General features: G+C 42.2%; 1 protein-coding gene across 1 annotated transcript; it reads right to left on the bottom strand.

Moving 5' to 3' along the window:
• Positions 1-39: 39 nt before the first annotated feature.
• PPIE (peptidylprolyl isomerase E) lies at positions 40-13,790 on the bottom strand. The gene is made up of 10 exons (XM_079113809.1): positions 13,734-13,790; positions 12,530-12,628; positions 11,018-11,061; positions 10,288-10,314; positions 9,086-9,167; positions 8,473-8,573; positions 6,555-6,678; positions 4,027-4,212; positions 1,124-1,266; positions 40-944 (listed from the first exon to the last, which is right to left on the bottom strand). The coding sequence occupies exons 1-10, from the start codon at positions 13,762-13,764 to the stop codon at positions 876-878; spliced, it is 906 nt and encodes a 301-aa protein (XP_078969935.1). The 5' UTR covers positions 13,765-13,790; the 3' UTR covers positions 40-875.
• Between the last annotated feature and the right edge of the window lie 6,523 nt (positions 13,791-20,313).

Raw genomic sequence — 20,313 nt, 5'->3', positions numbered from 1 at the left:
AGTGAGAAAGCAGTCACAGACAATATACAAATGGATGTGGCTGTTTCAATAAAACTTTATTCACAAAAACAAGCAGTGGGCTGGATTAGGCCCATGTTGTTTGCTGATTTCCTATCTTCTAACAAAGAAGCATAATACCCAGCACAGAGAAGGCACTTTGAGTTAAAAAACACCATTTAAAAAATGTATAGAATGAAAATGATAAGTGATAAATAAACAAGCCACAGAAGCTGAGAAGTACCCTTATAGGTTATCAGGCTGGCAGCATGAGTTTAGAAGCACAAACGGCAGAAGACAGGAACTTCTGTGTTACCTTTGACTTCCATTGTCCTGACATGGTCTGACAGGGAATCTGATATGAAGATACATCAAACCAGCATCTAAGGGAATTGGCTCAAGGCCAAAAACAAAAGCTATGGGGAAGGCGCTATGCCCTATCCACTTGCCTGCCTCAGGGAGACAGCTTAGCCACAGACACAATCTCTGATAACTCCCAGGAACTCACTGGAGGCAGCAGTACAAGAACCAGTTTATTTTAGCAAAGGAACCATCCAGCAGCCACAGGTGGGCCCAGGGCAGGCCCTGGAGCCTGGAGCACAAGCCTGGAGCCAGTGGCCACGCAGCTGTGGGTGGTAGGGAGGGCTGCACCTGCACCCGATCCCAGGACCACAGCCATGCCGGGAACCAGTCCAGAGGACACCCAGCCAGGCCACCAAGCTGAGGAAGGGCTGGGGCCACTGCTCCAAGCTGAGGAAGGGCTGGGGCCACAAACACCTCTTGCTTCACGCAGCACACCTTTAGTGCTGGCGTCCCTGAGGCCAGCAGCTCCTTCCTGGACACAGGCAAGAGCCGAGCTGGGGGGAGAGAGCGCCACCTCACATGTACTCCCCACAGTCGGCAATGATCACCTTCTGCTTTGGCTTCCCGTCCTTGCTGCCCTGGGCCTTTGTGGACAGAACAGGAGAGGTCTGGTCAGGGAGGAGGGAGGAGACTGAAGAGGGACTTAGGATGCCACTCCAGATGAAACCTGAGTGGAAGCAGCCCCTGGCCCACCTCTTCCTGGGCCTCCACAGGCTGTGCCCCAAGGGCCAGGGGGTGGTAGAGGCCCTTCCCGGACACCTACCTCAATTTGCCGCAAGACATCTAGACCTTCAGTAATCTCCCCAAATACTACATGCTTGCCATCCAGCCAATCTGTCTTGTCACAGGTCAGAAAGAACTGGGAGCCATTGGTGTTTGGGCCAGAGTTGGCCATGGAGAGCAGGCCTGGGGTAGAGAAGGATGTCAACTGCCTCTTCCCTGCCCCAATCCCTAAAGCTGTCTGTGCACACTGTGGACAGCCCTCTGCAGGCTCTGGAACACAGACCCTACACATGTGGTCCTCTTATCTTTCACTTAACTAGTGAAACAGGATGGGGGAGTTGTTTTAAGTATTTCATATGGTCTGTCATTCTTTGTTTTGTTTTTAACAATTACTTATTAAGGTTTACTTTATAAGCAATCTCTATTAAGTCATGGGAACACTAATGTGCAAAACTTATAGCCCTGGTAGAGGCTCATAGCCAATGGAAAAGGGTCATTTAAAAGACAATGTCTTATGACAACTATGATACCGTGAAGACCAGTAATGGACATTTGTGCAGAAAATGGCAGCTTAACGCAGCTACACAGGAGAAGGTGTGCATGCACACACAGATGACTTGAAGACAGATGGTTGTGGTGTATGGGTGACACAGGAAAGGAGTCAGGATGAGTCCTAAGTTTCTGATCAGGTAGCCAAATGGACAGTGGAATCATATACTGAAACAAGGACAATGAAGAAGAAAAGTGGAGGGAGAAGAGCAGAGGTCGTTTTGGACCTGTGAAGTTGAGGGCCTGTGGGATATCCAGTGGAGACAGGCAGGCAGTGGGACAGGAGACTGGATGGCAGGGAGCAATCAGTCCCAAGATGCAAATGTGGACAAACTCAACTCAGATTCTGTGCAAGCCCTGGCACTGAATGAGATTGCCTGGGGCAGTGGCTCTCGAGGGGGTTGGCCCTATTCCCAGGGGCTATTTGAACACTTGAGTATATTTTTGAATGTCAGAAATATCATGAGGTACTACCAACATTTAGTAGGTGGAGGCCTGGAATTCTTCAACAGTCCCAAAATGAAGAATTGTCCCATATCCTCTTGGTCTTTCAAATGTCCTGACAGATATCAGTATAGGTGAAAAAACCTGAACCTAAAATCTAATTCAATTATACATATAAGCCCAAAGTTTTGGAGGCATTTTGTTTTTTTCATGGAATCTTTCAGGAACACAACTACTGTGTAAAAATATTGCTCTTCAATTTGGTATCTAGCCAACTTTCTCTATCAGTTCACAAAATCAGGTTACCAACAGTAATACTGTTTGTGGTACCCAAGTTGCCAGTAGACACACTTGTCTGCATTTCTAATTGCTGCACTTGAGTACAGGTGCACACATCTAAATAACTCACACTGTCTTCTGGCATAGTGGTATTTGCACATTTCCATCAAGAAACATGTATTCTTTTTTACAACTCACTTTCTTTTCATATTCTTTCCTGTTAAAAAATAGTATTGATTTTTAAAATAACTCTGTAGGAAGGTGGCATATATCATCTATGCAATTCATTCTAGAAGTGAAGAGGGATACTATAAACTATCAGTTAGAAAAAGGAGGACTGGGAGAATAGGCTCCCATGGAGAAGCAAAGACCAAGCTCTGAGCCACTTCAATATTTAGGGGTCAGGAAAGGAGATGGCAAAGGCAGAAAAAAATCAATTAGATAAGAGGAAACCAGGAGAGGAATTCTGTCAGCCAAGTGAAGGAAGGAAGATTCAAGGAGCACAGAGTTAATGGTGTGATATGCTGCTGGGAGGTGGAATCAGTTGAGAGCTGAAAACTGGTTAGTGGCAAGATGGAAGTGGTTAGCATCTTTGGTAAGAGTGGTTTCAATGGCAAGGTGGGGCTAGAATTCTGGCTAGAAGGGCAAGAATGAAGCCTGCAAGTCTACGCCATTTTTTCAAGAAATTATACTAACCTATACTAGAGACATGGACGATGGCTAGCAGGGAAAAAGAGCCCAAGGATCATTTTTTTTTTTTTTTTAAGTCGATACCACATGCTTCGGCTAATGGACTGATCTGGCAAAGCGGAGGAAATGTATTACACAAGGCAGAGGTGGACACTGGAAGAAGCTCACTTCCTAAGTACGGAAGAGAGATAGGCTCCAACCCATGAAGTGGTGGGGCTGGCCCCTGTAATAGGAGGGCAGTCAGGACATGCACCACAGCAGATGAGGTGGGAGGGTGATATGGAGGCCTTAGGAGTGAAGACAGGAGTGAAGTGGAACTGTCATCTCTGACTAGAACCAAACACCAGTTAGGGAGAACTAGTCAGAACTATAGTCATAACTTTCAAGTGGGATCATTCAGTATAATTCTGTTTCCTCTAGTTGCAGGGGACCAACCACTGAGATTTTACTAGGTAAGTCTGCAAGGGGTTGGAGAAGTAGGTAGAGATTGGGGGCATAAAGAGCTTATGATGGTTTGGATTAGGCAGAGGGGAGTGAAGGGAGGGAAGGGGGCATGAGGGTAGGAATGATAGTAGAGTAAACCAGACATTACCCTATGTACACATATGACTATGTGACCAGTGTGATTCTACATCATATACATCAGAAGAATGAGAAATTATACTCCATTTATGTGTGATGTGCCAAAGTGCATTCTACTGTCATGTATAACTAATTAAAACAACAACAAAAAAGAGCTTACAATGGCAGATCATAGAATCTAAGGTAGGCTAATAGGAGTATGGCACAGTAGGATGGACACCACATGAATGTAAGCTAACAAAGTCACCCCAGCAGGGCTGCAAGTTTCCTTTCTGCCCAGCAGCAGGGTCTCTCAGAACCCATGCCCCTTGGCCAGAACCACGGCCTGTCCTTCCAGCCCGCAAAGCCATTCTCCACTGGCCCAGCCTCAGACATCACCACACCCCAATCAGCTCCTACCTGGTCCTGTGTGTTTGAGGATAAAGTTTTCATCATCAAACTTCTTCCCGTAGATGGACTTCCCCCCAGTGCCATTGTGGTTTGTGAAATCACCACCCTGGCACATAAACTGGGGGATGATGCGGTGGAAGCTGCTTCCCTTGAAGCCAAAGCCCTTTTCATGGGTGCACAGGCAACGGAAATTCTCTGAGAGAAAAGAGTAAGTGCTGAGATTGAAACAGAACAAAACAAATAAGGCCTCTGAAAAATAGTGTTTAATTTGTTTAATGTTTACACAGTTGTCTCTCGGTACACATGGGACTGCTTCCAGGCTCTTAGCAGATACCAAAACCTGGGGATGCTCAAGTCCCTCATAACTATGCATATCCTCCTTTATACTTTAAATCATTTCTATATTACTTACAACATTTAATACAATGTAAATGCTGTGTAAATAGTTGTTATATTCTATTGTCTAGAGACTAATGACAAGATAAAATCCAAATATGTTCAGTAAAGATGTAATCTTTCCCCCTAAATAATTCTGATCTGTAGTTGTTTGAATCTATAGATATGGAACCCGTGGATCAGAAGGGCTGCCTGTACTTTTCCTTTAAAGTAAGAGAAGCTCTCTGGGTGAGGTAGTATACCTCTGTAATCCCATTTTATAAAAAAATGTTTGTGTATCAAAGAATACTACCAACAGCGTGAAAGGCAACCCATAGAAGAAAATACGTGTAAATTGTTTGATAAAAATAGTTTAATATCCAGATATATATCTTCTATAATGCGACAACAAAAAAATCCAGTTAATAAATGGACCAAAGGGTTGAATAGACATTTCTCTAAAGAAGATACATGAATGGCCAATAAACTTAAGAAAAGATGCTCAATATTATTAGTCATTAGGGAAATAGAAATCAAAACCACAACAAGATACCACTTCACAATTGTTAGAGAAGTGGAGAAATTGGAAGCCTCCCACATTGCTGGTGGGAATGAAGATAATGGCACATTTAAAATTAGTTAAAAAGGCCAAAAAGTAAGTTTTAAAAGGGAAAGATAATAAGAACAGAAAATTTTGAAGGCTAGGAAACAAATGAGTCATAACTGACACAGCAGTCTGTAGCTGAAGCTGACTCTCAAGCTGGTAAAAGCCAAAAACCAACTCAATTAACACTCCAAAAGCCCAGATGAAAGTGTGATGATAATTCTAAAAACAGCAAGTCTGGCTGAATACTGATTAAGAAAGTAGTTATCCCCCAAGACCCTCTCCTTAACTCTGTGCCTGGGGGCTGTCCTTCCACTACTCTGCAGTCAGTTTAAGTTCCACGATCTAGTGAATTAAAGCAAAGGGTCTCTGGACTAGGACATCCTACGAGGGCTGCTGAGGTCACAATGACAAATGAAGATTCAGTGAAGGCTTATATAGTGAAGGCTTAGGCATTCAGCCCTGTCTCTCTCTCCTCTCACCAAGATGGTAAACAGCTGGATACAGAGCCTATGGGCTGGGAGAATCAGGTATAAATACACAGGCAATTATCAATTCCAGGTAAAACAAGTCCAATATGTATGAAAGGAAGTTATCATATGATGCTTACATTGTTAAATAATCTATGATATAACCCAAATTATGGTAAAGTTACAGGGTAGATGAGGGAAAATGGAAAGGGACTTTAAATTATTTATTTTTTCTTATTTTGCAATACTGGGGATGGAACCCAGGGCTTTCTGCATGCTAGGCAAGAGCTCTCTCACTGAATTACATCTTCAGCCTTTTTATAAATTTTAGTTTAAGAAAGATTTAAGTTGCCAATGCTAAACTTAAATTTGTAATACTCCTGCCTCAGTCTCCCAAATAGCTGGGATTATGGGCATGTGCCACCATGCATGACCAGAAGGAGATTTTAAAAGCTAATTCCTTAATTTCTGAAGTAGAAAATCAAAAGATAATGTCTAAAATGAAAAAAAAATCAGAAAGTAGAAAGAGAAAACTGTTATCTACCAAGATAGAAGTAAAAACTAAAAAAGTTGGATGAGAGTTGAAATTGGCTGCTTTGGAGTAGCAAAAAATGTTGTCAGGGCAGAGCACGGAGACAGCACCAGGGCACTGCCGCAAGTTTCTGAAACTGATTTTTAAACTACCTGTTTAAATAACATTTACATTTAAAAGAATACATAAAAGTCAGTATTAATAAATGAAGGTTATTCAAAAACAGCACTAGTTATTACTAAAACACAGGACTGGATGTATTATTGTTGAAATATATGTGTGTGCATTTGTTTTTCTTTTTTTGTTTTGTTTTGTTTTTTACCATGAACACAAGACTTGTTTTTTAAAAAAACAATTATTAAAAAACAGTAAACCAGCACTTACAAAGCTTCAAAAATGCCTGCTCCAACTCATTTCCCAGAATCTGACATGTCTCAAATCAACTTAGGTCAGAAACAACATCAAAGCATAAGAACTGAGGCAATGAGACCCTGGGAAAATTCTGTGCTCAGCCACCAACTATCTGTCATCCTGACCACAGCAGGATCCTGCTCACCTGCTGTCATGGGCACAACATCAGAACGTAGGAGCATCTGGATGCGGCCAGCTGGTTTGTTTCCAATCTTGATGTCCATGTACACTTGAGGATTTGACCGGGCCTTTTTTGCAGTGGGCTCCCCCTACGGGCAGGAGAAACTGCTAGTTAGAGAGAATTCCCCGACTCCCCAAACAGGAGCACAAGTATTTTTCTGCACATATACTCTGCAAGCCACTCTGTGAGCAGGTGCTGACAGGTAAGGCCATTGGGGGATAGGGCTGCAGGAGGCAGTAGCCATGCCTGCAGCACTCAGCTGGACATTCAGTGACAGGAGACTTCCTTCCATCTAATTGGGGCCCCATCCACACTCCTGCTCTACCTTAGACACACCAGTTCGCTTCCCCCTTCCCTGTAGCTGGTCTTACAACACACAGCTCTCATCATCTTCTATCTCCAGCTCAAGCACATACAGCTTAATCCAGTTAGTAGACCCACTCATGAACCACCAGATCCCCTCTATGCCTTGCCCACACTGTCACAGTTAGCCACATGGAAGCGAGCAGGGAGCCCTCTCACTCAGGTCTCAGCCTAAGTGCTCGGCTGGGGCCTTGTTTTGTGCTCCAAGTAGTAAAGAGTAAGCAGAAGATCAGCAGGCATTTAATACAATCACATTTGTTCCAAAGGGAAAGATCAAATGTTATTACCTTGCTTTGATTCAGTTGAACAAACACATATTATGGCATCATGTGGGCACTGAGAATACCACCACTGTTATCTGCCACTATAATAGCAGTGGCCCAGCAGCAGCAGCCAAGTACCCACAGCACTTACTGAGAAACTTGCCCCAGTTCACAAAAGTGGTTAGTGGGGAGCTAAAAGGCAAAACTAAACTAGCTTTCCCTTCCCCTCAAATCCACACTATTTTTTTTTTTTTTTTTTTTTTTTGCGGTCCTGGGGATCGAACTCAGGGCCTTGTGCTTGCGAGGCAAGCACTCTACCAGCTGAGCTATCTCCCCAGCCCCACACTATTAATTATATTACTCCACCTCATATTTTTATTAATAAGATGCATAATACAAGCCCCTAGTCTCACAGAAATCAATGCCTAGAAAAGGAAGGGCAATTGGTACTAAAGTAGCCTGTGCAAAAGCAAAGGTATATGTGGACACATAGAGAATAACTTTATTAAGACCATCTTGAGGGAACCGCACTGGGGAGAGGTGGGAAATGAGACTGGCAAGATAGGCAGGATCAAGAACCTGGAAGGCCCCTCTTGCACCTTGTCCCATGAAACAGGTGATGGGAGAAAAGAAAAGTTCTGAGCAACAGAGTTAATGATTGGACCAGTGTTTCAGAAAGATCATTCCAGCTTTCCTTATGAAGACTGGAGGAGGGCAAGCCTACAGCCAGAAGACAAGGTAAGAAGTTACTGTAATTATCCAAATGAGACAAGAAGCTAAACTCAGATAGGACTTCAAGACTTCACAGAATTAGCCAATTAAGATGATGTATAAGCTGTATCTTAAAAAAGGGTTAGATGACCTAGCAGGACTCCACTGACTGTGAGGGCCACTTTAGGCTTCTGCTTTGCATCCAAATTTCTGGTTTGGGTCAATGTGTAGATGGATGGTGGCAAATTAACCAAGACTGAACATAGGAAGATAGGGTTAGAGAAGGGGAAATAAAGGCAACTTTAAGGCTGGCTACATGGAAGCAGACTTGCAGGAAGAAACAGCTGAAGCTCAGCACTAGAAAGAGACCACAAAATTCAACAGCAAAATAAACACTGTCTTTGCCAAAGTTCTAAGTTCAATATCCATCCTCTCTGCTTTTTGTACATATATATCTGAAAATTTCCATAAAACCTTAAAAAATACAAGAGACTCCTGTGGAAAGCACCAACCCTGTTTTCAGAGGGATGAGCCTTTGTTCTTACCTCCTGGACTTCTGCTTTGGGAGGCTCTGACCCTTCTTCCTCTTTATTCTCTTCAAGAGTCTTCCCAGAAAACTTCTTCAACCAGTCATCATCTGACCAAACTGAAAGGAAAGAAGCAAACCAATGTTAAGAAATTCAAACTATCAGTCAACTGCTAAGCAGCTATTTTGGTCATAAGGTGGAATATTCTAAGTGGCTCTCTTAATCAGAGGAGTCTCCTTTGAAAACTCCTAAGGGTAAGGAAAATAACCACTAGGAATGCTCTGAGGTCTAGGACTCAGTGAGACTAAGTAAAAAAAGCTATGCTGCAGGTAAAGATATGCTTTTGTTGGTTCCAGTCCTTGATGGAGCATCCTAGGAATGACGTGCAGAGAAAACTGAGAAGATAAGAGACCAGGCAGGGTTTCTCTCATAAAAGAAGCAATTACTTTGGCTTTGCTGTGAAGCTTGAACTGTTTCCCCACAAGGGTGGTGCCTGTTCCCTGCCAACATGAACCATTCTTTACTCCTGTCTGTCAAGAAGCAGTATTTAGCACTATTTCCAAGTAAATAGGATAAAAATGGAAAGGCCAAACTGGAGATCACAAGGAACCTGTGAGTTAATCTCACTCACCTGGTCTGGAAGAGCCCTCCTTAATTCTCATTGGTTTTGCCAAATTGACACGAATTGTCCGTCCAAAGAGCTCAGATTCATTCTGAAAAGATTGAAAATCTGACTATTTAAACTCGTCAGATTAAAGAAGATCCAGATATCCATTTTGTTTCTGATACATGCTCATGATTCTAGTAGTAAGCTGTGTCCTCATCACAAAGCAGTCATCAAGGAAGGAAACTGCAGGGAATTTTGTCCTGAGCTGTCACACACTTCTTTGAACACCAGCAAAGAAAGACCTATATTGCCAAAAGTAACTCTGAGTTCAAGGGACTCTGAAATTACAAGAATAAATGTAGTTTCCTGGAACCTGAGTTCACCTTCAAAAGCCAACATCAGCTTTGAAATGGTGAAGAATGATCTCTCTCTGCAGCTAAGAAACATGTTTAGTTAATGGGTAAGTGAGAACAGGAAATAAAGAACTTCATTATTCAAAAATATCTGGCACTGGGAAGATCATTTTCTGTGAATTTACTTAAGGCAGTGATGAAAATTTTATGGTAAAAAGTGAAAAAAAATTCTTTTGTGATGAAAGTAGAAAAAATGAAAATAAGTTTCTAACAGTTAATATGCAGGCATTGACTTGTCATCCAAACATGTTAAGAGGAACTGATTAGTATGAAGTATTTTTTTCCAACAAAATTCTACAACAGTATATGATACCTTTTTACTTCATAGTTGACATGAAAATTATATATAAAAATCTCAAGAAGGGCACAAAAACTGAAAAGCATCATCATTTCCAAGGACTTTTCCAGGATACTCAAATAATTTAAAACAATAGCATATCCTGTCATTATCCTAACTGAATTTCTCTTCTCAATTGTTAACTGGCCTAACACTTAAAGAAATCTTCTTTTGCAAAATATTCAGTTTTACTGTGCAATCAATTTGTATTTATTTGCGATTTATTATCCCAGACATGGGGTAGTTGGTGAGAGATAGATCCACAAGGATGATTAGGACTTATATTACTGTTAAATAGTTAAAGATGTCTGAGTAAGGAATAGTTTTTACAAGTGATCAATTCTCAGTGAATATTTTCATGATGATCATTTTTACCTCCCCACACAACCCTGAGATTTAGAAAACCACTATATGAACAAGGACCCTTTGTACCACCAAAGAACAATGTCAATTAGAACAGGGATTCCCAGTCTTACCATGTTGTCGATAGCTGCTGCAGCATCCTGCCAAGGAGAGACAGAGTGTAAGTTTAAGCTCACACCTGAATGCTTCTTTTGAGTATAAACACATGCTCAGTAGCAAAAAAACAAAAACAAAACAAGAAAAAGCCATCTCTACACTTCCTATCTAAACTGTGCGTGTGTCTAATAGAGAGCATTTCTTGGCTGACTTTTGAGCTAGTGGAGCCACAATACGAAATCTAGCTGAAAGCATAAGAAATAATCACTAGCACTCCCAGGTAAGAATGCTCAGTGAACAGGGCTGCAGGAGATATCTGCAGAGCAAGAGGGGCTGGGCCTGGCAGAAGCTCTGAGATGTTATTCATAGTTCACAGTCTGATTAACCCGCCAAGTTCCACATTTTTAATTATGTGAATATTTCAATGAAATCAACATATGCATTAAAATACTCTGGAAATTATACTCTAGGGCTTATAAATTATTATGTTCTTTTATAATCAGCATAATATAATTACATTATAATTATATAATTACATTATATATTGAAGCTTTCATAGGAGTTCCACATCTGGGACAATGTGACAAAATGGGTTAAGTGAGAGAAGTTTCCCTTTAAACAGTACTGTGGTCCTCTGGAAGCATCAGTGTAAAGCCCAGAAACCTAATCGTACAGGGAACAGCTTTCTTTGTTATTATTACAAAAACAAATCAAAGACAAAACACAGATAACAAAGAATGTTCTCACCTCTGCCAATTCAAATTCAACAAAAGCAAATCCTCTATGCTTTTCTGTAAAAGGTGGGGAAAAAGCAAGTACCATGTGCAAAGGGAAGAAACAGAATGGTCATAATGAAAATGAAGTCAGTTATATGCCACATCCAGACACTGGAAATTCTACCCAATGATTATTTAGAAAAAAGAAATCTCATTCTTAAATTCCTCTAAAACAACATTTTAAACAATAATAAACTTTTTAGTGGACAAGCTAAAAAATTAACTTTATTTTTACTCTTTCAAATGAGCATTCAATTCTTCTACCAAAGCCAAACTTAACTTTTAACCTTTGTGTGCAAGGCAACTAAAAAACATGGTCATTTAACCTATTAACTGTTCATCCCAAGATACAATTTGAGAATCAACTGTTCCTAAAGCATGAATCTTAAAATCTGATAAAGATGTTGAGTCTGTATCCTCAGGTGAATGCTGATCTAACTAGAGAGGCCAACCATAACAGTGTTAATTATAGAATTCAGAGATCAGAGGGACTTTAGAAAATCAGTATAACCTTATAGTTTTTGCAAATGAAGGCTCAGAGAGTGTAAAGTCCTTGCTAACAATCATATGCAAGGCTAATGATAGAGGTAGGCCTAAAACTCTGGCCTGAAAATTACAGCAGGGCTGAGATAGTAACTTAGCAGTAGAACCCTTGCTGAACATGCACAAGACCCTACATTTGATCCCCACAGGGTCGGAAACAAAGGAGCGGGGTAGGGATATAGCTCTGTGGTAGGGTGCTTTCCTAACTTGAATGAGGCCCAGGGCTTGATTCTCAATAACACAAAGAGGAAAAAAAAACAATTACAACAAAGGATACAATAGAAAACTGAACTATAACTGTATACCAATTAAAGGAAAACCCACCCAGGTGTGCAGAAGTCAAGGTTCCCATTGTTGGGCCTGGGTTTTCTGCTGCTTCATTTAATAGCGCTGCTGCCAAGAAAGGAGCAGGTGTGATGACATACTTGGCGGGTAGTTTGAAACAACAGTCAGACCTCAATTTAGCTTACTCCTATTGGTCTACTGAAAAATTTGTTGTATCTCAAACCCAACAGATGAAGACTGCAACATATTGACAGCCTACAAGTACTCTACCACTGAGCTACACTTCTGGCCCGAAAATGCATATTTAGAATTGTGACGTGACTTTTTTTTTTTTTAACATATTTTTTCAGTTGTAAATAGACACATCCTTTTATTCTTTTAGTTGTAGATGGACACACTACCTTTATTTTTTTATGTGGTGCTGAGGATTGAATCCAATACCTCAAACATGTGAGGCCAAGTGCTCTACCACTGAGTTAGCCCAACATCTTTTTTAATGTATTTAGTTCTATGTGGTACTGAGGATCGAACCCTTGCATGTGCAAGGCAAGTGCTCTACCACTGAGTTACAGCCCCAGCCCATGACATGACTTTTCATGTTTTTAAAGTTCTTTTTTCAACAGGATTCTGAACATGTGAAATCAAAAGAAATCACCTGTTTCATAATCCAGAGGAATTTGAATATCTGTGATGTCTCCAAAAGGAATAAAAGCAGCGTGAAGAACTTTGTCGTCCACCTCCTCTGCCAGCCCACCTGCAAATAAACCAAGAGCTTTGTGAGCTGCTGTTCTCAATACTCTTGCAGAAGTCAAAGGCAGGGGTCTTTCCATCCAGACCTCTGGTTAGACAAACAGCCCTCTCTCATCTACTGCCCACTCACACTAACGAAGTACATTCTTCTCTTCTATTCTCCTTTCAGACCCTCATCTAACTCCAGGATTCCTGTAATAGCCTCATAAACTGACTTCCCTGCCTCTATTCCCCGTCAACTCCACAATGCCAACTTGAAAGATCTTGGGAAAGTGTACATCTGAACTCATCATTTCTCTGCTTAAAATCCTTCAAAGTTTCCCCACCGTCCTCGAGTTAAAGTGCAAACTCCTTAGCGGTTTACACAAGGTTCTTCACAACCTGAGCTTTGCCCACTTCTCCAGCTTGTTTCTGGAGAAGTGAGGGCAAACTTTGCGGATGCGGTAAGTCCGGAAATGATAAGCAGAAGTTTGCCGGGTAACTGCTTCCCCAATTCCCTGGATCCCGAAAAATGACCCTCTTGCCACCAAGCGTCAGGCTATCTAACTTCTTTTGGCTTCAATTTTTTGCAGCTCTCTTGTAATAAACAACTTTGCCTCTACTTTGGCTACTCGGCTAACGACTGACTGCTCATCAGCTCCGGAGTCACCGCATCCGGAAAGTTTGGCTTCCCTTCCCCCAGAAGAATGGGTCACTGCTTCACACAGCCGAGCCCCTGTCATCACTGATTATCCCCCCACAGCGCTTATCTATGGTATTGAGGTTTATTCCCACTTATTTTTTTTTTTTCTGGCTAGCGGGAACTTCTTTCTTTGGGTTTGGGGTTGAGCCATTTCTGCAGTGAATGTAAAATTAATGGGCGCGAGGATTTGAAAGGACCTTATTTCTCTACTGCTATTCCGGACCCTAGAGGAGCTTAGCGGACTAGGTAAGGAAGCTGGAATGATCATTACGTCTTGAGCTCACAGCCTGAGGCAAAGCAATACGGCCACAGTTCTGGCTTGACAGCTACTCCCCGCTTCCCCCAAATGGAAACGTGCCCACCCCGACTCCGGCACCCACTCCAGGCTGGTTAGCCCAAGCTCTGCCTAGCACCCGCGCCTGCTCACCCACGTACAGCACGCGTTTGGTAGTGGCCATCTTGCTCCTGCTCTTTTCCGCCGGAAGTCGGCGCTCGGCCCGCCCTCTAGCCCCGCCCCACCCCGCTCCGCTCCGCCCCGCCCCGCCCCGCTCTGCCCCGCCCCGCCCCGCTCTGCCCCGCCCCGCTGCGCTTCACGGCTAGCCAGACCTTGTACCCACACGCGCTCTGGTGTTGGGGCTTCCAGCTTCTAGTTCCCTCCGGCATTGTGTTAGGCGCACAGTGATGGATAAGCTGACCGGGAACTAGTGCTCCAAGTGCCGGCGGTGTTATGGGAAACAAATCTTGTCATAATCGGTCGGGGTATTAGCCACAAAGCACTGCAAATAAGCTGCGGTCCGCGGGCCATCTGGCCGCCCATTTTGAAAACTCAGAAGCTAATAATGTTTTCTACATTTTTAAATAGTTGAGGGGAAAGTCAAAACAAGAATGTTTTGTGACACGTGAAAATTAAATTCATATACTTTATTCACATATATATTTTAATTTCAATTAAAATCTAAGTGTCCATAAATAAAGTTTTTTTTTTTTGGAACACAGTCGCCCTCATTCCTTTAAATATTATTGTCTGTGACTGCTTTCATGCTACAAGGTAGTAGAGATATGGTTAGTAAAGCATACAATGTTTATTATCTGACCCGTTAGGAAAAAAACTTTGTTGACTCTTCAACTAAACCTAATACATAAATCAGATTTACATAATTATTTTTTTAAAAAAGTGGGACCCTTTATTTTAGATGGTTTAGATGGGACTCAAGACCTCCCTGAAATGACATTTAAGCTGAAACCTGAAGGAAAAGGAGTCAAAGAGAAAGAATCAGGTGAAAGATATACAGGAGAGTGGACAACTTTTATATTCTCAAGGAACGGAAAGGCCAGAGCATGGCCGAGTTGGGGTGGGGGGGACAGGGGTGAAGGTCGAGTGGAGCACGATAAATCAGGCTGCAAAGGTGAGCAGGGGCCACACTATGTAGGGCTCTGCAAGCTTTATGGAAGGTTTTGGGCTGAGAAGCTACTGAAGTTATAACTGGAAATTACATGGTCACATTTATGTTTTAGAATAGCTAGCGCTCTGACCAGATGTCTAGAATGGATAAAGTTGAATCCTGAAGACCAGGAGTGGAGTCGGAAAGAGCTGGTTGTGGCTCTCTTTCTCCAATAGCCCTCTTGCTTATTTACAGGGTGATCTTGCTTAAAAATAAAGTTGAGCTCTCTAGAACTCCCTAATTAAATCATTGCTGCTGATAACTAGGCCCTTAACAAGGGAACTGTGCCCACACCAAGTCAACCCCAACCTCCACACTACCTCTTCACCTACTTACCATGTGCTCACCCTCCTTTGATCATTCAGTTCTCCCTCCTTTTTCTATCTGAATGTATCCATCTGTCTTTGTCAGAAGTTCTGTTTAGCCCTATAGACTGGCTTCATGATCCCCAGAAGTCAATTGGAACACCCCCTGTAACTATAGTCAAGTTTGTGTCTCTCTCCCACTAGATGCAAGACTTTGATACCAAGGTCTGTACCTATTGTATTCCCAGAGTTAAGCAGTAACTGCGCAGAGTCTTCTAACCCAACCTCAAATCAGGGAATGAGGTTTGGGGATCTGATCAGGATAACTCTTTGTGTGCCTAACACTATTCCAGACCCAACAAGTTACTCTCTCAAGGAGAATCTGATCATGTATTCTTTATGTGGGTGTGGTATAATTTTAAAATATGTATATATTTGGTTTTGTCCTGTTTCTGGCACAGAGTTCCTAAAACCCTTGGAATTTCCTGAGTGATATGAGTGGATTTTTTGTTCATAGTGAGCCCCCCCCCCCCTTTTTTTCGGTACTGGGGATTGAACCCAGGGCCTTGTGCTTGCAAGGCAAGCACTCTACCAACCAAGCTATATCCCCAGCCCAGTGAGCCCATTTTGACCATACCTGAGTTTATGCTAAGATAACACATGGTGGGGTCTCTAGATAGCTTCAAGATGGAGGCCGGTCACCAGAGGAATCAGTGTCATGATTAGAGGGTTGGAAGCTTCAGTTCTATCCCCTGACACCCAGGGAGGGGAGATGGTTTGGAAATTAAGTTCTATCACCAATGGCCAGTGACTTAATTAATCATGAAACCCCATATAAAAACCCAGTGGGGTCTGGGGAGTTTCCAGATTGGTGAATACATCAGTGTACTTAGAGGATGGCATGCTGGCCATGCTTGGAGGTCACTGGAGCTCTACATCCCTGATCCACCCCTATCTTGACCTATGCATCTTTCCCATTTGCCTATTCCTCATATTCTTTGTAATAAACTGTTATCATAATATAGCTCATTACTGAGTTCTGTGAGTTGTTCCAGAGAATTATCAAACCTGAGGAGGGTGGGGATATGGGAACCCCCAAATTTGTAATTGGGCAGAAGGGTAGGTAGCATGGGGTCCCCATTGGTGGCTGGTGTCTGATGTGAGAGCACTCTTGTGAGACTGAGCCCTAAATCTCTGGGGTCTGCTTTAGCTCAGAATTGAGTTGAACTGAATTGTTGGACACCCAGTGTCAGAGAATTGTAGAAATGGTTGGCATCAGAAAATACTACACAATGGGAAACTATTGTTTGTCCATTATAATTAATAATATATCCCTTTCTTTCTTCTCACTAACTCCATATGACAGGTAAGGCACAAAAGTAACCTTTTCCTCTGCTGCACCTAAATGTCCAAGGTCTCCTTCCCCACCTTCTGAACTAAGACCTGAAGCAACAATGTCTGAGACGCAGCTCACCTTGTAGTGGAGGGACGCAGGGGACTCCAGTATGTGTGCAGCAGCTTGAAAGTCGTCTAGTCTCCAGCAGCATTTCCCTGATCTTTTCGGTCAGGTTTGAATACTTTATTTGGACAAGTGGAAACACATATTCCCCTGTGAGAAGTACAGTTATTAAAAAAAACAAATCAAATTCCAGTGAAGAGGGGACACTGGCATTCACCAAAATCTGGCCCCTCTTCTGCAAGCATATGAGAAACTCACCCAGCATCTGCTTCTGTTTCTTGAGGGGGATTATCCTGAAGTCAACGGGGAAGTGGTCAGGGACTTCTGTTGCATGTAGACTCCAGGATAGGGTGCCTGGGAACCAGGGGGAGATAGCAGATTAGCACAAAGGAAAGGATGCTCAACAGTGGTCAAGGTTAGGGTTGTCCAATCATTTGACAGGTGAATGGTACCATTCAGAATGCAGCAGGAGGGGAGAAAAGACAATAGTTATTAACTAAATTCAATCCATGTGGGAAAGTGGTAGTGATGTTAAAAAATGTATATGTACACACACACACACACACACATCCCTCCCCCCCCCCCCCCCGCCCCCAGCTGGCCCTAGACTCCTAGGCTCAGGTGATCCTTCTGCCTCAACCTCCAAAGCAGTTGGAACTATAGGCACACACCACCATGCCCAGCACCTCACAAGCTTTTTGAGGTGGAGATTATCACCACTTTTAATTTACAACACCTAGCAAGGTCAAGCAATTTACTTACATGAACAAAATAACAATTCAGTCTGTTTATGGAAGGAGGAAAACTACAATAACTTTCTTTAACAAGACAGGTTTTTTGTTTTGTTTTGTTTTTGCAAAAGACCATATTATCCCCATTTAGAAGGATTTCCAGAAGTGACAGGGCCAGAGGATATAAATCAGAAGAGTAAAAATTATTATACACCATACATACTACCCCTCTCATTAACTACTCTGAAGACATTAGTACATGTCAGTCATGAGCTCAAGCCTAGAAGCAGGTCCCAGAAGACAATAGAAAGGATTCATCTTTTCACATGGTGTTGAATTTTGCAAATTTCCATCTTCAGAGAGCTTCAGGTAGGTGAAATGAGTGGGAGAATGGGAAGCATCATTTTCTCTTCTGTATTTCTAAAGGGAAGATTAGACATCACAATCACACAGTACAATTTGCATATGTATTTATTTTCTACATCCCTTTGTCTCCTACCAGAGAAAGAACATTTTGAGAGCAGGGACCATGTCAGTTTGTTTATCATTGTAATCCAATTCTACTGCACAATTCCTTGTCATGTAGTAGAGTTTTAATAACTGGTGAATTAAGCAGTACTTCTTTCAAATAAAGTTGAAATGGAAAATTCTATTCTTAGCACATTGGGTGTCTGGGCCTCCACTGCAGAGGCTGAATCACAGGCTGTGGGCTGCCAAGATTGGAGGTGTATTTACATGGAGCAACAGCTCAAGGAGGAGCAGCAAGCATAAGTGTGGTGGCCCAGGTGCCAAGAGCCATATCAGCAGGATCCACAAGGAAAGAACAAACCAAATTAAAGTCCATTATTCTTGGCAGCCATAGTCTCCAGGAATCTTTCTTTGATTCTTAACTGAGACAGTGTTTGTACCAGAGATTGTTTGAGGGACTAGAAGCTAAAACATTCTACCAGCCAGCTAGAGACAGTTTTTTTTCCCCTGGCAGCAGGAGGGAGAGATGTCCAAACCTGCCAGAACCTAGAGTTGGTGGCTACTTTTCCTGCTGTCATCTCAAAACACTGGATTCACTGCTGTCCTAGGCTCTACTCCCTTAGGGTATGTCAGGATCCATATCTTAAGACAGCAGTCCTAAAACCTGAGCCTGCAGCAGAATCATCCAGAGGACTTATTCAAAGATTGCTGGCTACATTCCCAGAGTGACTGATTTAGTAAGTCTTAGGCAGAGCCAAATGTTCATATCTAACAAGTTCCCAGGTGATGTGGAAGCTGCTGGCCTGGGGACCACATCTTGAGAACCATATGAAGAGCAGGACATTCTGCTGGATGCAGAATGGATGCAGAGCAGGACCTTCCATTCTGGATGCGAACAGTAAGGGGGTGTCTGTAAAAAAAATTTGAAAAAGTCAGTCATTTGCTATTATCATTATGCTTAGGCAACTCCAAATAACATTAGCTACATAATATTCCTCATGAAGAAGAAGAAAAAAAAAAAAAAAAAAAAAAACACCAAACTTAAGGTAAAACTTAGACCACTGTGGGTTTTTCCTGGGTTCCATTCTCAACACTACATACACACACACACACACAACCTGTCTATTGAGCATCAGGACCTCTGGCAGTGATGGAATGAAGAGTTTACAAACTCTCTCACAAAATAAACTATAAAACTGGGAAGAATTGTCAAAAAAACAATTTCAGGGTTCTGGAAAGTGATTAAATGCACATGACAAATTGAGAAGAATTTGTTCATGAAAAACTGCTGAACTCAGGTTAATGGAGTGGGAATCTGTGGCATTCTTGCCTGGGGCTGCTCTCATCTCTCCTCTCCTCCTCCAGCATCAATGGCACAGCAGGGTAGTGTGTGTGTGAAAACCAGCATTTTTGCTGCTGCTGCTGGAAAAGGTTGACTTGATTTAGAGAGGAGAACAAAAAAATATATGCTAAAGGTATTGTCAGTAAAAGCATCAAGCTCAGTGGGAATTGAACTGGGAAAGCCCATAGCTCTGTTAACCTGAGGTTGCAGTCCAACTTGGCAGTCAAGCCAGAAAATTAACAGAGAGATCCTGGAAATAGGAAAGGCGTGGGGGAGTGGATGGGCTCTCCCCAGGTCTGGCTGGAAGTCTGCCTCACACATGTGCAGGCAAGACTAAAGAGGGCTCAAGCTCTGAACACATTCCTGGCAGACAAGGACTGTGCACATGCTGGAGGAGTACCAGGAAGGACCACTGGAAAGGGAGAAGCTGGGGAAGACGAAAAGTGCCTGAACTTTGAATGCACTCCTCAACCCCCACACAGATTCACAGGCAAAGAGTGGGAACTTTACTGGCACTAAGAACGTGGACAAAACCTTCTCACTAATCATTGGTTTACCACCAAAATATTCAGACACAAGGATAGCCCCCAGGAAGCCAAGGTAAATAATAAAAATAAGAATTTAGAAAATAACAATTGAGCTTGGTGCTGTGGCGCTGTCTGAAATCGCAGGGATTTGGGAGGCAGACTGGGATGATAGCAAGTTCAAGGCCAAACTGGGCAATTTATTGAAACTGTCTCAAAATGAATTAAAATGGACTGGAGATTTAACTCAATAGTAGAGAGCCCCTGGGTTCAATCCCCAATACTCAATAGCAATAACAACAAACTGAGAAAACTGAGAAGCATACTAGAATAACTGCTACAGAGACAAGAGTCTATAGATTTAATCCAGGCAATTACTAAAAAAAAAAAAAAAAAAAAAAAAGAACAAAAACCAAGAAGCAACAGAAGTAACCCTGGCGTGGTGGGGGGATCAGATTCCAGAGTTGCTACAATGTATTCTTTTAAATGTCCAATGTTCAAGGAAAATATATGACACATGTATATATGTCACAGATATGACTCAGAATAAGGAAAATAACAAAAAAAGGAAGCTGTCAATGGAATTATCATTGAATAGGTCCAGATGCAGTTAGCAAACAAAAACATCAAATCAGCTATTATAAATAAGTTCAAACAATTAAAAATAACTGTTTAGTGAATCAAAAGAAAATAACAATGGCTCAACAAATAGGAAATCTCAAGAAAGTACAAGAAA

The sequence above is a fragment of the Sciurus vulgaris genome (genome assembly GCF_902686455.1).
Source record: "Sciurus vulgaris genome assembly, chromosome: 1".
Lineage (NCBI taxonomy): Eukaryota > Metazoa > Chordata > Mammalia > Rodentia > Sciuridae > Sciurus > Sciurus vulgaris.
The sequence above is the reverse complement of the archived record's forward strand: the minus strand, read 5'-3'. Positions and strand labels throughout refer to the sequence as shown.

Excerpts from the sequence above, each read along its gene's own strand:
- PPIE (XM_079113809.1), bottom strand. The coding sequence starts at position 13,764 with ATGGCCACTACCAAACGCGTGCTGTACGTGG. Across the intron at positions 4,213-6,554 it reads TGTTGTGCCCATGACAGCAG|AGAATTTCCGTTGCCTGTGC; the intron begins GTGAGCAGGATC and ends CTTTTCTCTCAG. Across the intron at positions 1,267-4,026 it reads CCTCAAACACACAGGACCAG|GCCTGCTCTCCATGGCCAAC; the intron begins GTAGGAGCTGAT and ends TCTCTACCCCAG.